The 22,423-nt window shown below is 43.2% G+C and overlaps 1 protein-coding gene across 2 annotated transcripts in view; it reads right to left on the bottom strand.

The window, feature by feature from the left end:
- Positions 1-2,864: 2,864 nt before the first annotated feature.
- Positions 2,865-22,423, bottom strand: part of ptafr (platelet-activating factor receptor) — a 39,732-nt gene continuing 20,173 nt past the window's right edge. Inside the window, exons 2-3 of one of the 2 annotated variants that reach the window (XM_041213698.1) lie at positions 14,177-14,384; positions 2,865-7,861 (exon numbers count right to left, since the gene is read on the bottom strand). In XM_041213698.1, the coding sequence (XP_041069632.1) occupies positions 6,732-7,796 (1,065 nt within the window). In that variant the 5' untranslated portion in view covers positions 7,797-7,861; positions 14,177-14,384 and the 3' untranslated portion in view covers positions 2,865-6,731. The remainder of the gene's footprint in view (positions 7,862-14,176; positions 14,385-22,423) is intronic. The other variant, XM_041213699.1, reaches the window with a different exon arrangement.

Here is a 22,423-nt window from a genome sequence, read left to right as displayed (position 1 = left end):
CCTGTCAACATTATGAATGAAGCTTTCTTTGGCCATCAAGTCCTGCAGGTGGGACTCAAACCTTAGAGGCAGAGGCCCACTGCGCTACGAGATCCCTCCATATGTACAATGCTTGCACAATATTAACTAATAGAATAAATAAAACTTTCACGTATATATTTTATCCATTCTCCCTGCACCCCTGTCCCATTTAAATTGTTAACCTTAGCCTTTAAACATAAGACTACTCATTCGAGGAATGATTTCTTTCTGTCAAGTAGAGAAATAAATATTTGTTTTTTCTTAGTAACGCATCGTCACAGAAATCATATCATTATTAATAACAGGAGCCATTTTAAAGTTAACAATGTCAAAGTGAGGTAGTGGCACAGTGTTGGTGATAATGGGCAGATGTTATCCAATAATGAAATGCTCCAGATAATGTTTTCCCCTTGAAAGGTAATTTATTGTCCCCAGTAGTCATTGCATCCACTGCATAGGTACTACTGTGTCATACAGGCAAAGCTAGAAACCTAGTCTCTGCCTTCTTAACCGATCATAAACCAGGAGGCAAAGGTGGCAGAATTGACTATAGTGTTCCCTGAATGGGGAGACCAGAATGTGCATGCGTGATTGAGTGACTTTAGCAAAGCCTACTACAAATAAATGTATGAAAACGCTTCAGTACTATTATTAATGTTCACACGGTGAGGCTGTATTAGGATTACCAGCAATTGGTCTGTCTCATGTGCGGTGAAAATGGCTGAGAATAGGAAGGAATAGGACATCTCATCACCACCACCAGTCTTAGCCGGCAAACAACTGTGGACTGAAAATAGCGAAGGTTTGCTCCGTGGGTCAGTCAGTTGAAAGGCACATGGGGCTGAATTTTCTCCCAGTCAGCGGGTTGTGCGGGGCTGGGCGGGAGCGAGTGTGAACCCGATCGGGTCCGAGCAGCCATTTTATGCGGGCGGGCCAGTTAAGGCCAGTCCGGTGTGATGCTCACCTGGAAGCGGTGAGCAGGCGGGGGTGGGGGGGGGGGGGTGAGGGGGGTGGTGGGGGGCGAGTTCCCTGAGTCGGGGCCTGCGCCCTATCGTACATTCGCGTGAAAGAACACAGAAATCTCCGTGCCTCAGGGAGATTAGTTTGAGGTTCAAACATTTAAATAAAGAATTGAAAATATTTTAAGGCACGTCCCCTCATATTTTGAAACTTTATTCAATTTATAAACGCTTCATGAAACCTCATCCCGCCAATGTGGATGGGTTTCCATGAAAAATGCGAAGGCCGCCTGGGCTCTTCTCCTGCCCGGCCGACCTTAAGGTTGGACGGGCAGCTCTTTAAGTTGATTTAGTTTTAAACAGACCGTAACAGGCCTTTGACAGCTAGGCAGCAGACACACAGCAGACCCGGTTGCATGCCCACCGAACTGAAAATCTAAATGACACCCGCACCCCCTGCCGCCGCCACCCCCACTCGCCGACAGGAAAATTCTCTCCTTGAACTTCATTCCGTACTACCTCAGCCTTATCTAACGTTTCAGAGGTTTAAGTAGGGACCGTTGCGATTACTTTCTGATTTATATGCTTCTGAACCACACAACCATTTCGGTGTAACAGTCCTTGCAAGAAGCCGCAGGAAACCCTGTTTTCTGAGGAGCAAGGGCTTGGTAACATTGAACATTTGACGTTGAGTCATTCTGATGTTAAGGTGGGAGAAATGTGCAACTTTGATGTGGTCAAGGGCACCAGGATTTTACGCCCCCACCCAAGAGCGGGTTGGCAGATGGGTTTGTATAAAATAGGGTGGTATGGTTGGGGCACCATGCCAGTCACCCACTGCTTCCGCTGGTATTTTGCCAACAGCAGGGTAAGTGTTGGGTGGCCTGTCAATCCTTGGGCCAATTGAAGCCCATAGATTGCCAATTAATGGGTACACTCTGGTGACCTGGCTGCAGGCACAGGATGGGGGGGTGGGGGGTGTAGGGAGGGATCCCTCCTGCCCAGGCATCCTGTGCCCAACAGAGCACCCCTCCCCCCCCACCCCCTTTCTACCCCCATGGTACTCCCTGTTTCCCCCTGCTGCCCTGACAATGGTGCCCCCCCCCCACCCCCCACCAACCCACCTCCCATCCCCTCATCCAGAGCTACCACACAGACTCCAGTCAAACCCCCTCCGCATCTCATCTTGGTCTCTGGAACCAGTGACGATCACTGGGTGGGGGGGAGGCTGGGTGGCACTGGCCATTGCTCCCAGAGAGTGACTGGAATTGGAGAACTACAGACCATCTGATTGGCCAGCAGCTCTCGGAGGCGGGATTTTCCCCCAGCTGAGAGCAGGAGTCTTGTCCTGAGCCAATTAGCGGCTCCAACAGCCATTACATCAGTACGGGGCCTCCCGGTCAGGCAGAGGTGGGCCCTCCCCCGACTTTACAAAATATCAACGTATTTTACTAAGGAACAAAGGAATATCAGATCCATTTTGAACAGTAAAGTACACGAGTCTTTTACACCTCCCAAAGAAAATATTCTGATGGAAGGTCATCGACTTAAAACTTTAAAGAATGACAGAATCGTAGAATGGTTACAGAACAGAAGGAGACCATTCAGCCTGCCAGATCCATGCTGGCCCACTGCAAGAGCAATTTAGCTATAGTTCCACTCACCCGCCCTTTCCCCGTAGCACAGTATTTTTTTCACTTCAGATGCCTATGCAATCCTCTTTTGAAACGGTTCCCCTTTCTGCAGATGTTGACTGACCTGCTGAGTTTTTTTCCAGCATTTTTTGTTTGTAATTAAAGAAAATATTTTGTGATTTATTTACATATTATATATTTTAATTCTCGGGTTTGCTGTTTGCTCTCCTCAGTAATTGCAATGCAAAAATTGATTTGTAAAAATATTTATTCACAAAATTGCAAATTTAAATTAGAACTTACAAATGAAAATTGCTAAGCAATGTTCTTCACAAACCCAATTCATTTACAGAAACACAAAACAATAGTACAGCGAATGAGTGCTGAATTTTATAAAGGAGCTTTTCGGTGCATCGTTGTGCACTGGTCTTCCACCAAGTCGATGTAGGTGCTGCTGCAGTCCCACCTTGGCTTGATGTAGCTTATTCTGCAGGAGCCATCCTCTCCTACCAATGCACTGAGAGAACATTAACTGTAGCTAGCACTCATTTTTCCTGTAGCTGTGGCTTTTTTGCAACCATTTTCCTCAACATGGAAGTGTTGATTTATATTTCATGAAGTCACTGGCTGATTTGCCACATGATACATTGATGTACTGGGATGTTCAGCTGTACACACTTTAGAAGATTGGGCAGGACAGGTTCATTTTATAGATAGTCCGTGAGGTATAGTTCAAACAGGAGGCATCAAAGACCTTGGATAAATTACAGAGATGCTCCAAACACCAAAAACCAGCTTATATTTCACCCCTTCCTTGGATTCACTCAGTTCTGTTGAAGGGTCACGAGGACTCGAAACGTCAACTCTTTTCTTCTCCGCCGATGCTGCCAGACCTGCTGAGTTTTTCCACGTAATTCCGTTTTTGTTCTCCAAACACATGTTTGTCATAGGGAGCGCAATGCTTCACCAGAGTGAGTAAGTTCCACAAAAGCACCTTTAACAATGCCATTCTGAAGCCACTGCCTCCTTTGCAGATGTGCTTATTGGAAAGACAAACAAAAGCTGTTTCATTGTCTTAATGAAATTCGGGAGTCCAATTTAGGCATTAAGTCCTTATAATCCCCCAAAAGAAATTCCACTGCACATCCACTGAGCCAAGCAGAAATCTCCACTGAATGCGTAGACAAGCTCAAAATTTGTACTCAAGCACTTGAACTCGAGTTAATTACAATGAACATTCCCTCACAGGGATTTTTATTCAATAACCTGAATTTCTAACCTGAAGAGAAAGCAAGAAAACATCTTCACAGCTTTAATATGGCAGGACATGATCAACAGTCAGAGATTTGGATTTAGTAGAATCTCAGAGTGGAAAGAAGCCCTTTGGCCTATCTGGCCTATACCAGCTGAGTCATCCAATGTCTGGAAGTTCCAGCCTCTTTCTGCAGATTTTTCCTCTTTACTTATATATCCAATTCATTTTGAAAGTTACTATTGAATCTGTTTTCACCACCCTGAAGGGCCTGCATTGCAGTTAAAGGCAGTGGCTTCACACTCCTGCCAATGTTCTTCCCTTTTTTGAGGAGAGGGTAAGACTGCCTGCGATGCAAGCTTTACCAGAGTCACTGCTTCATTAGCATACGACTGTAGATGGGAATGATTACTGCCAGGTCCCTATCCTCCTGCCAATCTTTTGGCTGCACTATAAAACTATACCCGGCGGTTTTAGGTAAGAACCCGCAAAGCTCAATAAATGATGGCAGCCGTTGCCAAATCTTCATGAGGGTTTTTGAAACACAGCTGTCATATCTCATATAAAATTGTAAATCATAGCTAAATATTCTTTAAAATAAACACAAAAAGGAGGAGGATGTCAGTTCATGTTGTCTTTTTGCCTCTTGAAATAATCTGGCTTCAACACAAAGACAGGAAGCTGAGAAAACTCCCAAGAAAAATAATTCACCTCTAATTAATCTGACAACCTGCCAATTTAGATCACTAGCCTATAAGGAGTATATCAGCCATAGCTTTAAAGCAAAAGCTAGACTAACAATTAAATATCACAAAATCTAGGTTACATCATGGAATGAAATTCAAGCTCTGCATTCTAGATGCTGTGGGTTTTGTGGGAATATGTATCTGACTGGCAGCTTTGTGAATTCAACTGACCGTTACTTAATCTCAAGAAACTCCGATTACTGTTATTAAAATATTTATTAGCCAACATTTTTCAAGTCAATGAACTTGACCTGTCGCCTTCAAGGAAAAACTGTCTGGCTGAATCTCCGAAGATAATAAGATAAACCAAACAATTTAATAATTTGGTGCGGGAAGCGCTAAAAACCAATGTGAGATAAGCAGTTATGGTCACAACACTGGAGTGTTGAGCTGTGATTACTTTCCATTATATGAAAAGTTATCACAGAGCAAAAGCTTCTGTAATCATGTTATGTTTCTGCTCTTATTAGCCTTCTTATATGCTGTCTAATCAATTTGCTACTTAAAGCCTAAAATAAGGTCTAGTCTTTGTGTAACTCTAATATCCATTTATACCAGGGAGGATCCCATGGAAACATGGGATAGAAACAGCTGTTGCCATAACAACAAAAACAGGTTAACAATTTTGGGTGCACAATAATATTTATATTAAAATAACCTTGAGGCCAAAGACCACATACAGGGAGCAGTCTGAAAGGTAGAAATCAAAAATATCCAGAGCGACATGGGTTAAAGAACCAAGAATGTAACCATTTTTTGACCATCAATCTGACAGTTTCCTTTTTCAGAATGCTTCAACTAAGCCCATTCTTAATGTGCTAGGCAACAATTTATTCTAAAAGTTAACAATTCTTTAACTTTTCTCTCTTCTTTCTCCACTTCTTCTGGACAATTGGCTCCTTTCTGGGAGAATGGTGCAATGGATTCTGGACCTTCAGCACCTTCCTCAGTTGGCCACTTTTCATACTTGTCAGGCTCAAATAGTTATTTTCCCATTGGTCAGGGAAGTTTCATAACTGTGCCCAATCTGCAACAAATCCCCCTTCCCCACCCTGTTCCTACCTCAAACCACCACCACAGAAACCCGTATCCACACTTCTGTCATCTCCAGACTTAATTTCTCCACTACTGGCCTCCCTTTCTTCCACAAACTTCAACTTGTCTAAAACTTAATGCATATATTAAATCACTTTCCCACATTGATTTCCTGTCCTCTAATGCATTTGATAGCCTGTCTTCATTTTCAAATTCCTCCATCCCCTCATATCATCTCCATCTCTGCAAGTCTTCTGCTTTATCCTCCATATTCCCTCTCACATCCTTTCACTCTCTGATTCTTGCCTTTTGTGCATCCATTTTCCCCTCATCTCAGCGGCAGAGTTCAAGCACATTGGTCTTGTTGTCTGGGTCTCTCATCCTGAACCTTTAAGCCTCTCCACTGCCCTTTCCATCTTGGAAAAGTGTCTCAAAACTCACCTCATTGACCAAGATGTCAGTTGCCACCCCTAGTCTGACGCCAGGTGGCATGACATCTGTACTTTTCCTCCCTCTTGGTAAAACATGCTGTGAATTTAACACTAAAAGTGCTGTAAATTGTTGTTGAATGCTAAAATGCCACAAAAATCTCTTGTTTAAAAATAATTGAAACTGAACAGCTTATCCATGGCAGAGATGTTATCTCATGATATTAAACAAGACAATGCTCATATTTATCGACAGTGAGGTCAAAACATTTTAAAAAAACATAAAGATAAATTCTACAAGTCAGGAAAAATCAACATTTGTTTTGTCCAATCAGCAACATGATCTTTTTATCTTCATGATAAAAGCAAAATACCACGGATGCTGAAAATCTGAAACAAAAACAAAATGTTGGAAAAGCTCAGCAGGTCTGACAGTATCTGTGGAGAGAGAAAAAAACAAGGTTAATGTGTCAAATCCATATGACTCTTCTTCAGGGCTGACCCTTCAGGCCCTTCTTAATTCACTGCCACTTCTGTTCCGGGAATGCCAACCTTGAAGGAGTGCTGCTCTTCTCTCTGACAGCTCTGAAGAAGAAGCTACAGACGCTGTCAAACTGGCTGAGTTTTTGCAGCATTTTCTGCTTTTGTACCACACTTTATTTGTTGCCTGTGCTCTGCAAAGCTATCTCTCCATCCATATTTGTGTCTGTGGAGATAGTCCTCACACTCCTCCGAGTACTTTTCCATTGACTTAGACGCTGTGTCAAAAATTTCCTGAACTTCTTGGTCAGAAAGCAGTATATGATGGGATCCAGTGTACAATTCAAGCCCATCAAACACAGTGTGACCTGATGGGCATCGTTCACTGCACGTCTGAATTCACAGTCATCCTTCCGCCACAGGTCCAGGACAGTGAGGGTCCAGGGACCGTGCACCAGATGATGGGGGACGAAGCAGATGCAGAAAACGATGATGACTGCACACACCATGCGGAAAGCTTGTCTCTTCACCTTCTCACTCCTGCTCGGTAGGCCCGGTTGTGTCGATAACAGTTTCAGGATACATAGGTTGCAGGCAATAATTATAAGGAAGGCCACGAAGAAAGCTCCAATCAAAATAAAGTGGATGATAACCACAGGCTTGGAAGATTTCTCGCCATATCCTTCAAAGCACCGAGTAACGTTGCCATGTATGTTGGTTCCTTGTTGAAATAGGAAGGGGGTTGCACCGCCAATGATAATAAACCAGATGATTATTGATATAATGAAGCCACGTTTTCTGCCATTATTCTGAACTGTTTCTATGGGATGTGCCACGGCACAGTACCTGTTATAACTGATCACCACAAGAAACGCAATAGAACAGTAGGTATTGATAAAAAATAGGCAGCCAGCCACCCTGCAGGGGATTTCCAAAAAGATCCAATTCCCTTTGGTACTGTAGTACACGATCCAAAAAGGGAGCGTCAGGATAAAAAGTAGATCTGCTATGCTCAGATTCACCATGAAGACTTTAATCTCAGTCAATGTCGTTACTGGGGTCATGAGTTTAAAGACCCACAGCACGTAGAGGTTTCCAATAAGTCCGAGTACGAAGATGAGACTATAGACAATTGGGAAGAGTATGTATCTGAATTTAGCATCAACCTGGCAGCTGCTGTTGCTCGCGTGAGCAAAGCCCACAATGTTTGCATAGGTGGCGTTACCGTCAGTTAGATTCATCACTGAATGGTATAGAAACCAAATCTTGCAGGAAACAATTACGTGTTTACAAATAACACTGAAACCTGAAAAGAAAAAATGATTCAAAGGTTGGCCTTTTTCAAATATGACACAAAATGTATTGATCAGACATCACAGACATTTTCAGGATGGAGCAAGGGTGACAATGTGTCGGGGAGAATTTTTATTTTAAATATTGAGCACCTACATCACATTTTGACTTTATTGACAGCATTCCCAATGAACTGATTTGGTGGTGGGAGCTGTGGGGCAGGAATTAAATTAAGGGGTATGTTTTAAAGCAAAGTGTTTTCCCATAATTTACTTTTTTTTAAGAAAAGATGATTCCATGAAAGATGGTTAAAATCCAGATTTTCCCTAAAGAATGAAGACGATAAGCATTTTGTCCGCCCATCTCAATAATCAAGAAACACCTCACATTTATTATCTTGGTCCTAGGTGCTCAGCAGGAACTGAGTTAAAGTTGTGAACACAAATATGAAAGCAGAAAAACCAAGACACACAGCCTGGCCCCTCCCTATTTCTGTAACCTCCTCCAGCACTTCAACTTCTGCCCCTAAACTTTCCTTTCTTCTCTGACCTTCAATGTCTCTTCCCCTCCACCCACCCCACCCCCCTCCCCACTTCCCTTCATCCAACCATCAACAGTTATACCTTGAATCCTTTATGCCCCATGCTCAGGAATTCTCTCCCTAAGCCCCCTTGCCTCTCCTCCATTGAGACCCTCTTTAAAACCCACCTCTTTGACCAATCATTTGGTCACTCCTCCTGCTGCCTTTTTTGGCTTGGGGTTCAATTTTTCCTTACAACTCAGTGAATCGCCTAGGGACATTTTTTTCTATGTTACAGGTGCAATATAAGTGCAAACTGTTGTTATTACGAGAGGCCAAGCTGCATCTGATTAAATTACATGAGCCAGGTGGTAACTCATGCTCAGTACATTCAATGTTGTTTGGAAAATAAAGCAGATCAGTGATTCGTTGAGCTCCCTTTAGGATGATTACTCTCATGGGCCAGGGCTTTTAGGATTTGGCCACTTAGGGGCCTCAATTGGGGCAAGGGCGGGTGGCTCATCCGAGGCCTTGCCTGCCCCAATGTGAAATCGCTGCAAGGTTGGAACAGGCAAGAACTCAGAGGAAAGCCTGTTCCTTCTACTTCACATTCCCATCCCAGCCCAAAAACAATCCAGCAGGGAGCATGGAATTCAGGCCATCAAATCACCCCATGTGTGGAATCACAATATTAAAATTTGCAGACGGCATAAATGTAGAGATTATGCTGGGAAGAGGATGTCAAAGAACGTAGAAAAATTAACACATCGGGCAGATAGGCGTCAGCTAAGATTTAACGTGGAGAATTTGAGGTGGTACATCTTGGGAACAAATTATGCATGATTTTGAAGTGCACTTAAAGGAAAAGAACAGGAGGATTTAGGAGTTTAAATATACAAATTTCTAAAAGTGAGGAAAGAAAGTGATAAATCTGTGAATGGAATGTGGGATTGTAGCTTTCACCAGGAGGTGTGTAGATTACAGAGGCAAAGGGGTAATGTTAAATTCATTTATTAGGCTGCATTTAGAATATGTCCAGCTGTGGCTCCCCGACTTTAGAAGCACCTCAATGCCACCGAGAAAGTGCAGGAGATTTACCAAAATTAAACCTGGGATGAGAACTTTTGTCTGGGCTGAGATTAGAAAAATTCAGACTCTTTTCCAGTAGAAAAGTGAAGATTAAGGGGGAAACCCAATGAGGCTGCTCAAAATAATCAAAAGTTTTGATGAAGTAAATATGGGGAAAAGAAACTATTGCCATGGCACTGTGGTTCAGTAACTAGAGGACATAGGGTTAAGATCATCACCAGAAGAATAAAGGCGCATATTGGACAAATTTAGTTTCCCGAGACGGTTATTAGGACAAAGAATATCCAGGCAAAAATCATGGAGGGAGCAATAGCTTTTAAAAGGGAAGAGGGTAAAAATTTGGAAAGGTTTGTGGAAAGGGAAGGCGAATGGGACAAAATTGATAGATAATACCTATCTCTCAACCAACATCGGTAAAACAGATTACCTGGTCACCGTCTGATGCTGTTTGTGTAGGAGCTTGCAATGGGCAAACTTGCTGTCATTTAGTCTTCACTGTAAGGGCAATGGACTACAAGGGTAGGGAAGTCTTGCTACAACTGTGCAGGTATTGGTGAGACCACACCCAGAATAAGGAGGGATTTACTTGCATTGGATGCAGCTCAGAGAAGGTTCATTAGGCTGATTCCTGGGATGAAGGGATGGTCTTATGTGGAAAGTTGAGGAGATTGGGTTTATAGTATTGGAGTTTAAAGAATGAGTGATGAGCTTATTGAAGCATGTAAGATTCTGAGGGGGGCTTAAAAGGGTGGAGGTTGAGAGGGTGTTTCCCCTTTTGGAGGAATCTGGAACTAGTTTCAGATAAGAGGTCTCCCCTTTAAGGCAGAGATACAGAGGAATTTCTTCTCTCAGAGGGTTGTTAATCTTTGGAATTGTCTATCCCAGAGAAGAGTGAAGGCTGGATCATTAAGTATATTCCAGGCTGAGTTAGACAGATTTTTGCTCTACAAGGAAGTCAAGCGCTATGAGGGATGCAGGCAGAAAAGTGGAGTTAAGGACAAAATCAGTTCAGCCATGATCTTATTGAATGGTGGAGGAGGTTTAGGGTGGGCGTGGAGGAGTGCAAATGGCCTACTCCTGCTCCTATTTATGATCTTATATTCTTATGCTTCCTATGTAACAATAGTGACAACACTTTAAAAATAACTCATCTTCCGTAAAGCACTTTGGGACATTCTGGGTTTGCGAAAGGCATTATGATAAATGCATATTCATTCTTCACTTCCTTTGTGACAGTCCTGGTATGTCAGGTACATAGCTGTTCTCTATCTGGAACAAAGAAGTAGTTGTTCCTTTATGCATACTGATGGTTATTGATGTTGCAAAATACCCTGTCAGTCACAGTTGGCAGTCACATGTCAGGTACAATCCACTGAACTCAGTCCAGTTGGGGAGGAGATGCTGAGAAGCTAGCTAATGATAGACATCTTATTCACTATCGCATTTGACCCCATGAAAACAGTCCTAAGCCTTTGCTAGTTAACAAAGTGATCAAACCAAAGCTGTTTCACTAATTAAACCACATTAACATTAGCATTTTCTGATTACTAACAATTTAGTTTTCTCTTGAAGAGTACCTATTTGCTCACAGCTGATTTCACCCAATTATCTGACCTGAGTTCAGGAGAGAATATAAAACCTAAGCGATGGAAGCTTAAGCTGCTGTAGCATTATTAAAGACTTAAGCTTCTGTTAAATTAAAACAAAGCTTCATTAGAAGAAGTGAATAGTTGAGATGGAAAGCCTAGGTGAGCGTCCCCCACCTTGGACTATTTTAATTTGTTATATGGAAGGATTCACATTGTAAAACCAAAAATTGGGAACTGCAGCAACCTTAGCACTGCTACAAATTCTCTTACCAAGCCATTGGATTAATCCCCTTCCATGGCCCGTGTCTAATGCTGAACCAGATTGTTTGCCACCTCAGCCTCCTATCTGACTGTGAGCTGAACTTCCAGCCCCACATCTCCTCCAAAACCAACTGCCTACTTCCATCATTACCATATAGTCCAGCTCCACTTTGTATGTTTTATATCTCATAAACTTGGTGCATCATCTATGCATAGATCTATGAGTGCACAAACTTTAAAATGTCTACTCCATGCTTCTAGCTCTAGCTTCCAGTTCTTTCTACAGTCTGTTTACTTTCCTCTGAGTGCACACCCAAACATAACCAATCAAGCTCAGTGAACATCAATAGCAAACTGACTCACATAATCAAACACGGAACAATTGAACGCTACACCCACCCTTGCCTCACCTCATGAGCTATTGAAACTCTCATCCATACCTTTGTTAGCTCCAGATTTGAATATTCCAAAGCTTTCTTTGCCAGCCTCCCATCTTCCACCCTCTGTAAACTTAAGCTCATTCAAACCTCTGCTGCCCTTATCAAATGTCACACTATGCCCCACTCACCACATCACCTCTGTACTCATGGACTTCCATTGGTTCCCAGTTAAACAACACTTCAATTTCTCAGTCTTGTCTTCAAATCCCAACATGTCCTTGCCACTGTTTGTCTCCATAACCTCCTTCAGTCCAAGAACCTACCAAGAACTCTGCACTCCTCCAATACTGGCTTCTTCTGCATCCTTGATTCCCCTCACCCACCATTTGTGGCTGCGCCTTCAGCTGCCTAGGCCCTTAATTCTGGAAGTCCCACCCCAAACCTTTCCACCTCTCTATCTCTCTCTCCTCCAAGCTTTCGTTCATCTATCCTATCATCTTCTTAAATAGCTCAGTGTCTCATTTGTCTGATAATGCTCCTGTGAAGTGTTTTGGGATGTTTTACAATGTGAAAAGCGCTAGCTGTTGTTGTTGTAGAGAAGTAGCACACAAAATGTGAAAGCAATCTTTTCCTCCATTCCCCCACTCTTTTATTGCAGAGGAACACCAAAATCACTTACACTGACACCACCTGAGTGTATGGCAGAAGATCAGGGAGCCAGAAATGACAAAGGGATGTCCCATCAAGGTCGACACCACCTACATGGACTTCAATGCTCACCGAATTTGATTCATCTCCATGAGGGAATTGACACATTGAAAGCTAAGGAACTTGAAAACATCTGCAGCTCTAGAAGGCCTGGGGCCCTAGAACCAGAGAGAGAGAAGAAGTTCCTCTTCATCTCTGTCTTAACTGGGAGACCCCTTATCTGAAACTAGTTCTAGATTCCCCCACAAGGGGAAACATCCTCTCAGCATCTACCCTATCAAGCCCCCATCAGAATGTTGTATGGTTAGGTAAGATCACCTTTCATTCTTCTGAACTCCAATACTTATAGGCCCAATAGTATGGCCTTCTCAACCTTTCCTCATAAGACAATCCCTTCATCCCCAGAATCAACCTAGTGAACCTTCTCTGAATAAGGGGTCTAGAACCAAACCCCCTCCTAAACAAGTCATTCCAGCACAGATATAACACTGGTGCAGTGTAAACATAAGGCCTTAAAGTGTTTTTTTTCAGTCCATGAACACTCAAATGAAAACTAATGCTTCAAAATATACAAATGACAAGTTAAGTAACGTAAAAAAAACCTGTAATTATCTCAAGCACATCAGTTCTTTTTCTCTCACCAATTTCACCTTCTCTGTCTGCCTTCTTCACCCAATTGCACTGACTCACACTGGGGTGCAATGTGAGGTCACATTGCCCACGGATAAAGACCATCCTTTAGCATCTCGTCAAATGGTCTAAGTTGGTCTGTCAAAACAGACTTTCCAGCTGAGCCTGATCCTGGCCCTGTCCAACATCCAAATATATACACTTCACAGAATAATCGAATCTCGTGGAACAGAAGGAGGCCATTTGGTCCATCATACCTGTGCTGGCTCTTTGAAAGAGCTCTCCAATTGGTCCCAGTCACCTCTCACCCCCCACCCCCAGCTTTTTCCCCATAGTCCTACACGTTTTTCCTTTTCCAATTTATCTGATTCTCTTTTGAAAATTCCTATTTACATCTGCTTCCTTTCAAATTCCAGATGACTCTCCTGTAAACTTTGACTGATACTTTTCCCTCCTTAGGCCGGGAGCATTAAGGCGATTGTTGTGTCCTTCCTATGGAGAAAAGCTCATCCCCAACAGTTGCCTTTATAACATTCACTAAATCTTTGCATGCCCATCATCTAACTGAAGATCCCTAATTGCTGGTGCAATGCTTCTATGTTTCTGTGGTAATGTTTTGAAATATTCAAACAAATGCGTTTGGGTGAGGTAATGAGCGAGTTTCGTCTATTGTTTTGAGCTTTGACATACATACAGGTTAAGGTCGATTCCTGACCACTGGAAGGTCACCTGGGGATTTGAAAGGAAGCAGATTTAAATAGGAATTTTCAGAAGGGAATCAGATAAGCTGGAAAAGGAAAAATGTGCAGGACTATGAGGAAAAAGCTGGGGGAAGGTGGTGAGGAAATGTGCCCCTTCTTTCCTCAGGGTGGTGCCTCCTGGAGCATAACAGAACACGACATTCAAAGAAAACCATCTAAATTAAAATGGCTAAATGTTACCATTAAAGATGGTTATCTACTTCTCAATTCAAATTGACATAATCTTTAATACTCACGGCAGCAAAAGATTTTTCCCTAATTGGCTGTCTCTTTACTGTTAAGAAAAATGCTCATTCAATCAACAAATAATTCACTAAATAAAGAGTGCCTTATCACTGTGACTACCAAGTGATGCTCGTTCAGAAACAGCAAGTGATTGAAAATACTTACCCTATTTTAATGACAAAGCTGCAACTCCTAAACTCAGTGTCTTCAGAGATCCTCAAATATTTCCACCACAGTATTAAAGGACTCGAATGAAAGCTACAAACTTCTCGCACAACATCACAGTAGCTGTATTTGTTAATAATGGATGAGGGATTACTTCCTCCTTTGCTGTTCACAAATCGCTTGAGCAATTACATGACACAATACAGATCTGACGAGAGGAAGTAACAAGGAAGGACATTGTGGTTTGAAAGGTTTTTTTTCTTAATTTAGTATTTAAGAGATTCCATTCATTTCTACAATTTAAGTCTGTGTAGTTTTATAAAATCCACCATGTAACAGTAATGCTTCATTTTTAAAGGAATCAAAAATAATGCAATAAGCTTTTCCCTTTGGAGTAACTGATCAGGAGTTTGAAATACAGACACACTTGCTTCTTTCAGAATCTCCTTCTCAGAAAAGAATGAGGACAACTCCCTCTATTGCTTAAGTCTAAAAAAAAGCACCCATAACTCCTTGAAATTTCTTATGAATAAGTTTTGCCCAGGTGATCAGGTGATACGTGTATTTGTGCATATAGGTGACTAAGCAATGCAAGATTGTACATGAAGTAAATGTTATGAGATAACAGGCTGCCCTGCTTGATATTTGATAGTGTAAAAGTGTAGCTGATCTGTGATTGCACATGATTATAAATAACATTCAACAACACTCAAGAAGTTTGAAACTGTCCAGGACAAAGCAACCCCGCTTGATTGGCACCACATCCACAAACATTCACTCCCTCCACCACCGACACACAGTAGCAGCAGTGTGTACCATCCACAAGATGCACTGCAGGAATTCACCAAGGCTCCTTTGACAGCACCTTCCAAACTCACGACCACTACCATCTAGAAGGACAAGGGCAGCAGATAGATGGGAACACCACCAACTGGAAGTTCCCCTCCAAGCCACTCATCATCTGACTTGGAAATATATCGCCATTCCTTCACTTTCACTGGGTCAAAATCCTGGAACTCCATTCCTAACAGCATTGTGGATGTACCTACACCACAGAGAGTGCAGCAATTCAAGAAGGCAGCTCATCACCAGCTCTCAAGGGCAACTAGGGATGGGCAATAAATGCTAGCCCAGCCAGCGACGCCCACATCCCATGAAAGAATTTTTAAAATGAGACAGTCCGTGATAAGGATAAGAAATGCCTGTGATATTGATTATATGGAATTGTATGTGAAACAAATGACAAGGGATTGTGTGTGATTATGAACGATTTAGATAATTAGGAACAGGATGCTAATGTATGATATGGTCTGTGGCAGCTATATCAGGATTAATAAAGTGTGGCAAGGCTACCTCCTCAATTCTTGTCAATGGGCCTGCATGAGGGAGGTGCAAAAATTAGAAATCAGCTGGCATTCCTGGTCCTGATCAATATCCAGGGATTCCTGTTGGAACCGAGGTGTGTTTGTCAGGGATTTTAATTTCCTCTACTTACACTGCTTTTACAGCAGTGGCTAATGCTTTTGTGATACATTGTTACTGAGCTATTTTAATACAAGATAATTATTATCAAAAAAGGCCTTTCAGTTCATCATAATTCACCTGTCTGTCTAGAGAGATCCTAACACCCCAGCATCCCCTGGAGAAATCCTTGCTGTCCTGGCCAATATTTCTTCCTCAGTCAACATCACATAAACAGTTTATCTAATTGCTGTTTGTGGGATCTTGCTTTGTGCAAATTCACTGCTGCATTTCCTACCTTACAACAGCAACTACACTTCAAAAGTCCTAATTTTCTGCAAAGCGCTTTGGTATGTCTTGAGGCTATGAAAGGTATTATATAAGTGCAGGTCTTTCTTTTTCCCAAGAGAAGTCATTATCTAAATGATACCAAATGATGAGTCAGCACCACTGATGGCGATGGCGAAGAAGAAATGAGCGATTAGAAAAGAGAAAAAGATGATAAGCATTGTTGAATTTTCAACACCACCACAAAAACCCTATGGGAGCTCCTCAACATTCACCCCCACATCCATCAATTAACAATCAGCTGCTAGAGGCTAATGCACCCATAACTAGAGGCACTTTTTATGCTAATCCCTCACAACAACTTAAAGTTGTTCTGGGGAGGGGGTTATCTGTAAACAGGACTGCAGCAATGTCAGAGATAAAAACAAAAAAACTGTGGATGCTGGATATCCAAAACAAAAACAGGAACAGAAATACCTGGAAAACCTCAGCAGGTCTGGCAGCATTGGCGGAGAAGAGCACAGTTGACGTTTCGAGTCCTCATGACCCTGCAACAGAATGAGGACTCGAAACGTCAACTGTGCCCTTCTCCGCCGATGCTGCCAGACCTGCTGAGGTTTTCCAGGTATTTCTGTTCCTGTTTTTGTTGTGCAGCAATGTCAGCTTACTTTTTTGAAAAAATTCTCAGAAATGGCATTGAGCTTCTTTCCAAATTCAGGCAGCTTTTGCTGAATTTTAGCCATAGATGCAAAATATCTTTCTGACACAGTGGTTTCTAAATTATCTTGCACCATCACATTTTGCTTCATATAGCTGTCAACTTCTTTCCATTGGGCTAAGTGAAGATGGGTATCATGTGGAGCTAGTGAGATTGCTGAATAGATTACATTATGCTGTGCGAAGTTTGCTCACTAGTTTAATTAATTGTCTCCATTCTGGACACAAGCACGACCCTGAGCTTCTGGCTGCTTATCGTTTCAATTCCCTGACCTCTCGGTCCTTGGCCTTCTATACTGTTCCAATGAAGCTTGAGGAGCAGCATCTCACCTTTCAGTTAGGGACTTTACAGCCTTGCAGGCTTATCAACAAGTTCAACTTTCCAGATTGTAGTCACTGTTCACATTTTTTTCAGACAGCAACTGTTTGTTATGAGTCTACTCAAGTCTACGATAAGGGGAGGTGATAACATAGTGGTATTGTCACTGCACTAGTAGTCTAGAGACCCAGGGTAATGTTCTCAGAACCTGGGTGTGAATCCTGCCACAGCAGATGGTGGAATTTGAATTCAATAAATGACCACGAAACGATTGTTGTAAAAACCCATCTGGTTCACTTATGTCCTTCAGGGAAGGAAACCTACGGTCCTTACCTGAGCCTACATGTGATCAATGTGGTTGATGCTGAAATGGCATAGCAAGCAACTGACAAACACTACAAAGCCACAAAAAAAGAATGAAACCAGACAGACCACCCAGCATCAACCTCAGCACTGGAAATGACAACAGCAACCTCAGCCCTGTCGACCCTGCAAATTCCTCCTTACTAACATCTGGGGGCTTGTGCCAAAATTGGGAGAGCTATCTCACAGACTAGTCAAGCAACAGCCTGACATAGTCATCCTCATGGAATCATACCTCACAGACAATGTCCTAGACACCAGTATCACCATCCCTGGGTATATCGCGGTGGTGGGACAGGACAGCAGAGGTGGTGGCCCAGTGTTTACAGGCAGGAGGCAGTTTCCCTGGGAGTCCTCAACATCGATTCGGGGCCCCATGAAGTCTCATGGCATCAGGTCAAACAGGGGCAAGGAAGCCTCCTGCTGATTAGCATGTCGCCTTCCCCTCAGCTGATGAATCTGTGTTGAACAACACTTGGAGGGAGCACTGAGGCTGGCAAGGGCACAGAATGTACTCTGGGTGGGGGCCTTCAATGCCCATCACCAAGGGTAGCTGGCTGAGTCCTAAAGGACAAAGCTAGACTGGGTCTGGGGCAGGTGGTGAGGGAACCAACAAGAGGGAACAACATACTTGACCTCATCCTCACAACCAGCCTGCTGCAGATGCATCAGTCCATGACAGTATCGGCAGGAATGATCACCGTACAGTCGTTGTGGAGACGAAGTCCTGCCTTCACATTGAGGATACCCTCCATCATGTTGTGTGGCACTGCAACCATGCTAAATGGGGTAGATTTTGAACAGATCTAGCAACTCAAGACTGAGCATCCATGAGGCACTGTGGGCCATCAGCAGCAGCAGAATTTTACTCAAACACAATCTGGAACTTCATGGCCTGGCATATCCCCCACTCTACCATTACCATCAAGCCAGGGAATCAACCCTGGTTCAATGAAGAGTGCAGGAGGGCATGCCAGGAGCAGCACCAGGCTTACCTAAAAATGAGGTGTCAACCTGGTGAAGCTATAACACTGGACTACTTTTGTGCCAAACAGCATAAGCAGCAAGCGATAGACAGGGCTAAGCAATCTCACAACCAATAGATCAGGTCTAAGTCCTGCCACAACCAGTTGTGAATGGTGGTGGACAACTAAACAACTTGCTGGAGGAGGAGGCTCCACAAATATCCCGATCTTCAATGATGGAGGAGCCCAGCACATCGGTGCAAAAGATAAGGCTGAAGCATTTGGTACAATCTTCAGCTAGAAGTGCCGAGTGGATGATCCATCACAGCCTCCTCCGGAGGTCCCCAGCATCATAGGTGCCAGCCTTCAGCCAATTCGATTCGCTCCACGTGATATCAAGAAATGGCTGAAGGCACTGGATACTGCAAAGGTTATGGGCCCTGACAATATTCTGGCAATAGTACTGAAGACTTGTGCTCCAGAACTTGCCCCGCCCCTAGCCAAACTGTCCCAGTACAGCTACAATACTGGCAGTTACCCAGCTATGTGGAAAATTGCCCAGGTATGTCCTGTACACAAAAAGCAGGACAAATCCAATCCGGCCAATTACCGCCCCATCAGTCTACTCTCCAACATCAGGAAAGTAAAGGAAGGGGTCATCAACAGTGCTATCAAGCAGCACTTGCTTAGCAATAATCCGCTCACTGACGCCCAGTTTGAGTTCCATCAGGGCCACTCAGCTCCTGACCTCATTACAGCCTTGGTTCAAACATGGACAAAAGATCTGAATTCCAGAGGTGAGGTGAGAGTGACCGCTCTTGACATCAAGGCAGCATTTGACCGAGTGTGGCATCAAGGAGCCCTCGCAAAACTGGAGTCAATGGGAATCAGGGGCAAAACTCTCCACTGGTTGGAGACATACCTAGCACAAAGGAAGATGGTTGTGGTTGTTGGAGGTCAGTTATTTCAGCTCCAGGACATCACTACAGGAGTTTCTTAGGATAGTGTCCTCGGCCCAACCATCTTCAGCTGCTTCATCAATGACCTTCCTTCCATCATAAGGTCAAAAGTGGGAATGTTCACTGATGATTGCACAATGTTCAGCACCATTCACAATTCCTCAAATACTGAAGCAGTCCATGTCCAAATGCAGCAAGATCTGGACAATATCCAGGCTTGGGCTGACAATTGGCAAGTAACATTCACACCACGCAAGTGTCAGGCAATGACCATCTCCAACAAGAGAGAATCCAACCATTGCCCCTTGATGTTCAATGGCATTACCAACACTGAATCCCCCACTATCAACATCCTGGGGGTTACCATTGATCTGAAACTGAACTGGACTAGCCATATAAATACTGTGGCTATAAAAGCAGGTCAGAGGCTAGGAATAGTGCGATGAGTAACTCACCTCCTGACTCCCCAAAGCCTGTCCACCATCTACAAGGCACAAGTCAGGAGTGTGATGGAATACTTCCCATTTGCCTGGATGAGTGCAGCTCCCGCAACACTTAAGAAGCTTGACACCACTGAGGACAAAGCAGCCCACTTGATTGGCACCACATCCACAAACATTCACTCCCTCCACCACTGACACAGTAGCAGCAGCGTGTACCATCTACAAGATGCACTGCAGGGATTCACCAAGGCTCCTTCGACAGCACGTCCCAAACCCACATCCACTACCATCTAGAAGCACAAGGGCAACAGGTAGATGGGAACACTACCACCTGGAAGTTCCCCTCCAAGTCACTCACCATCCTCACTTCGAAATAGATCGCCGTTCCTTCACTGTCGCTGGGTCAAAATCCTGGAACTCCCTTCCTAACAGCACTGTGGATGTACCTACACCCCATGGGCTGCAACGGTTCAAGAAGGCAGCTCACCACCACCTTCTCAAGGGCAACTAGGGATGGGCAATAAATGCTGGCATAGCCAGCGGCGCCCACATCCCGTGAATGAATTTTTAAAAACTACCCATTTAATTTCTTCCCTTTCACCCTTTCACCGACCTTTTTGTTCTTTCCTCCCCTCCCCAAGCCCTCTTCCTTTGCCTTTGTACATGCTTAAAATCTATTCTACCTGTAACATTTTCCAGCGTTGACAAGAGTCATTGAGCTGAAACGTTAACTCTGTTCCTCTCTCCACAGCTGCTGCCAGACCTGCTGAGTATTTCTAACATGCTTCTCTTTTGATTATGGTTGTTCTGTCTTTGCTGCTCTAGCCACAACCCTCAATTCCCCACTTAATTGCAGCACAGGAACACTATGAGCACAAAGTCTCATAGCTCAGGGAAAACCACCGCCTTCTCAGCATTTCCCAGATCCTGAGGATAAAAGACGATCCACCAAGATGGGGCGGGCTGATGAACCAACCCATTAGGAAATACAGAGCAAGGCGTGCATCTTCCTCGTAAACAAATTTCACGAGGTCTAATGAGGCGTATATACCCTAGCAGCACAAGTCAACTGAAATACAAATAGAGAGCTGTAACACAGGCTGCTGAACCGCTATCTCCCACCGGCCACTAAAAGTCATTTTAACGTTGAACACTGCTATAAGATGTGCTATCAAGTTAGCCACCCGCTATACATCTTTCCCCAATTTGATTTCTATTGTAGGCAACTGGGTAAGCTGTACAACAGGCAACTGGTCAAATATTATTCCTATCATCAAAATTAAAATGATCCCCAACACATTTTCAATACATTTTTGAAGGGTTTTTAAATACAAAACCAAGCATTTGCCTGGACTCTAACTGTTTGCAATCCCATGTATTTGTAATCAATTGATTCAGTATAGTTGCCATTAGCTGCAGAGAAATGATGGACAATGAACACCTCACCCTTTATGTCCCAGTAACTTGATTTATTGTTTACATTCATCCACAGGGCATCACTGACTAGGCCAGCATTTATTACCCATTCCTAACTGCCCTGTTCAGGGGGCATTTCAGAGTCAATCACATTGTTTGGAGTTGACCAGGTAAGGACAGCAGATTTCCAGATGGATTTTTATGACAATGGTTTCATGATCATCATCAAACTTTTAACTCCTTTTCATTGGATCCAAATTCCACCATCTGCCATGGTGGGATTCAAACTCAGGCACCCAGAGCATTACCCTGGGTCTCACGGATTACCAGTCCAGAGACAATACCACTGCACCACCACTTCCCCATGTATGTATGTCACTGTTAAGCTTGCATTAAACCCTTTCCTGTAGCTAAGCGAGACCATGTTACTAACCTCAGCAACTTTGCAATTTTCACAGTATGAGGTTTATCAAAGCAGTTACAGCATTTTATCTTAGTCTTGAAGTGGTCATGTGGAGATGGCAGAAGAAACCTTTCATTGAGCACTTTACAAGGCAGTATATTAGCCTACCAGTCCATCACATTTAAGGTTTCCCATGTTTTTAGTTGTTTCCTATAAATCTTAACACAGAAACAGACTTGTTCTGTCCTGCAGTATAGCTTAATTTCCAATTACATTTCTTGCTCTCAGCCTGAAATGAAAGCATTGCAATATTGCTGGAGTATCCATTATCAGCCTGTGCTCTCCTCTCAGCCAGAGGTAGCATTGCAATGAGGACTATAGTAGCAAACTGGGTGATAACACCCTTCGTACATTTCCAGCAGGTTTTAGTGCTGGTAAATGTCAAGACAGATATTTTACAGTTCAACTGCAGGCCGTCTCCGCAAAGGCACAAATTTCTACTTCACACTTCCTTATGCTGGTTGCCAATTTAATGAGACAAAAAATATCAGCACCACAAGAATCTGTTATAAGTCTCTTGAAACTATTTCTCTCCATGCTGTGCTCTATCTGTTCCTTTCCATTGCTGAACTGGTAAAGACGAACCAAAACTTTATGCAATGGGTTGATGTACCATAATGTACCAGACATGCTTGAACCAGGTCCTCGACTAGAAAACCATACACACTGAGGATTACCTGTGCTAAGGGCACAATCGTCAATCTATAAGAAACATGAGCCCTGATAGGCAGTGGGAAAAGGCTATATTTTCAATCACTACATTTCCTCCCCCTTTAGTTCTTTTTACATTTCCTATTTGCAAAGAGCATTTTAATCCACAACATATACATATATATACCACTTCAGATGATTA

Source organism: Carcharodon carcharias, chromosome 19, assembly GCF_017639515.1.
Source record: "Carcharodon carcharias isolate sCarCar2 chromosome 19, sCarCar2.pri, whole genome shotgun sequence".
NCBI lineage: Eukaryota > Metazoa > Chordata > Chondrichthyes > Lamniformes > Lamnidae > Carcharodon > Carcharodon carcharias.
Note: the sequence above shows the minus strand (reverse complement) of the source record. Positions and strands in the feature narration are given on the sequence as shown.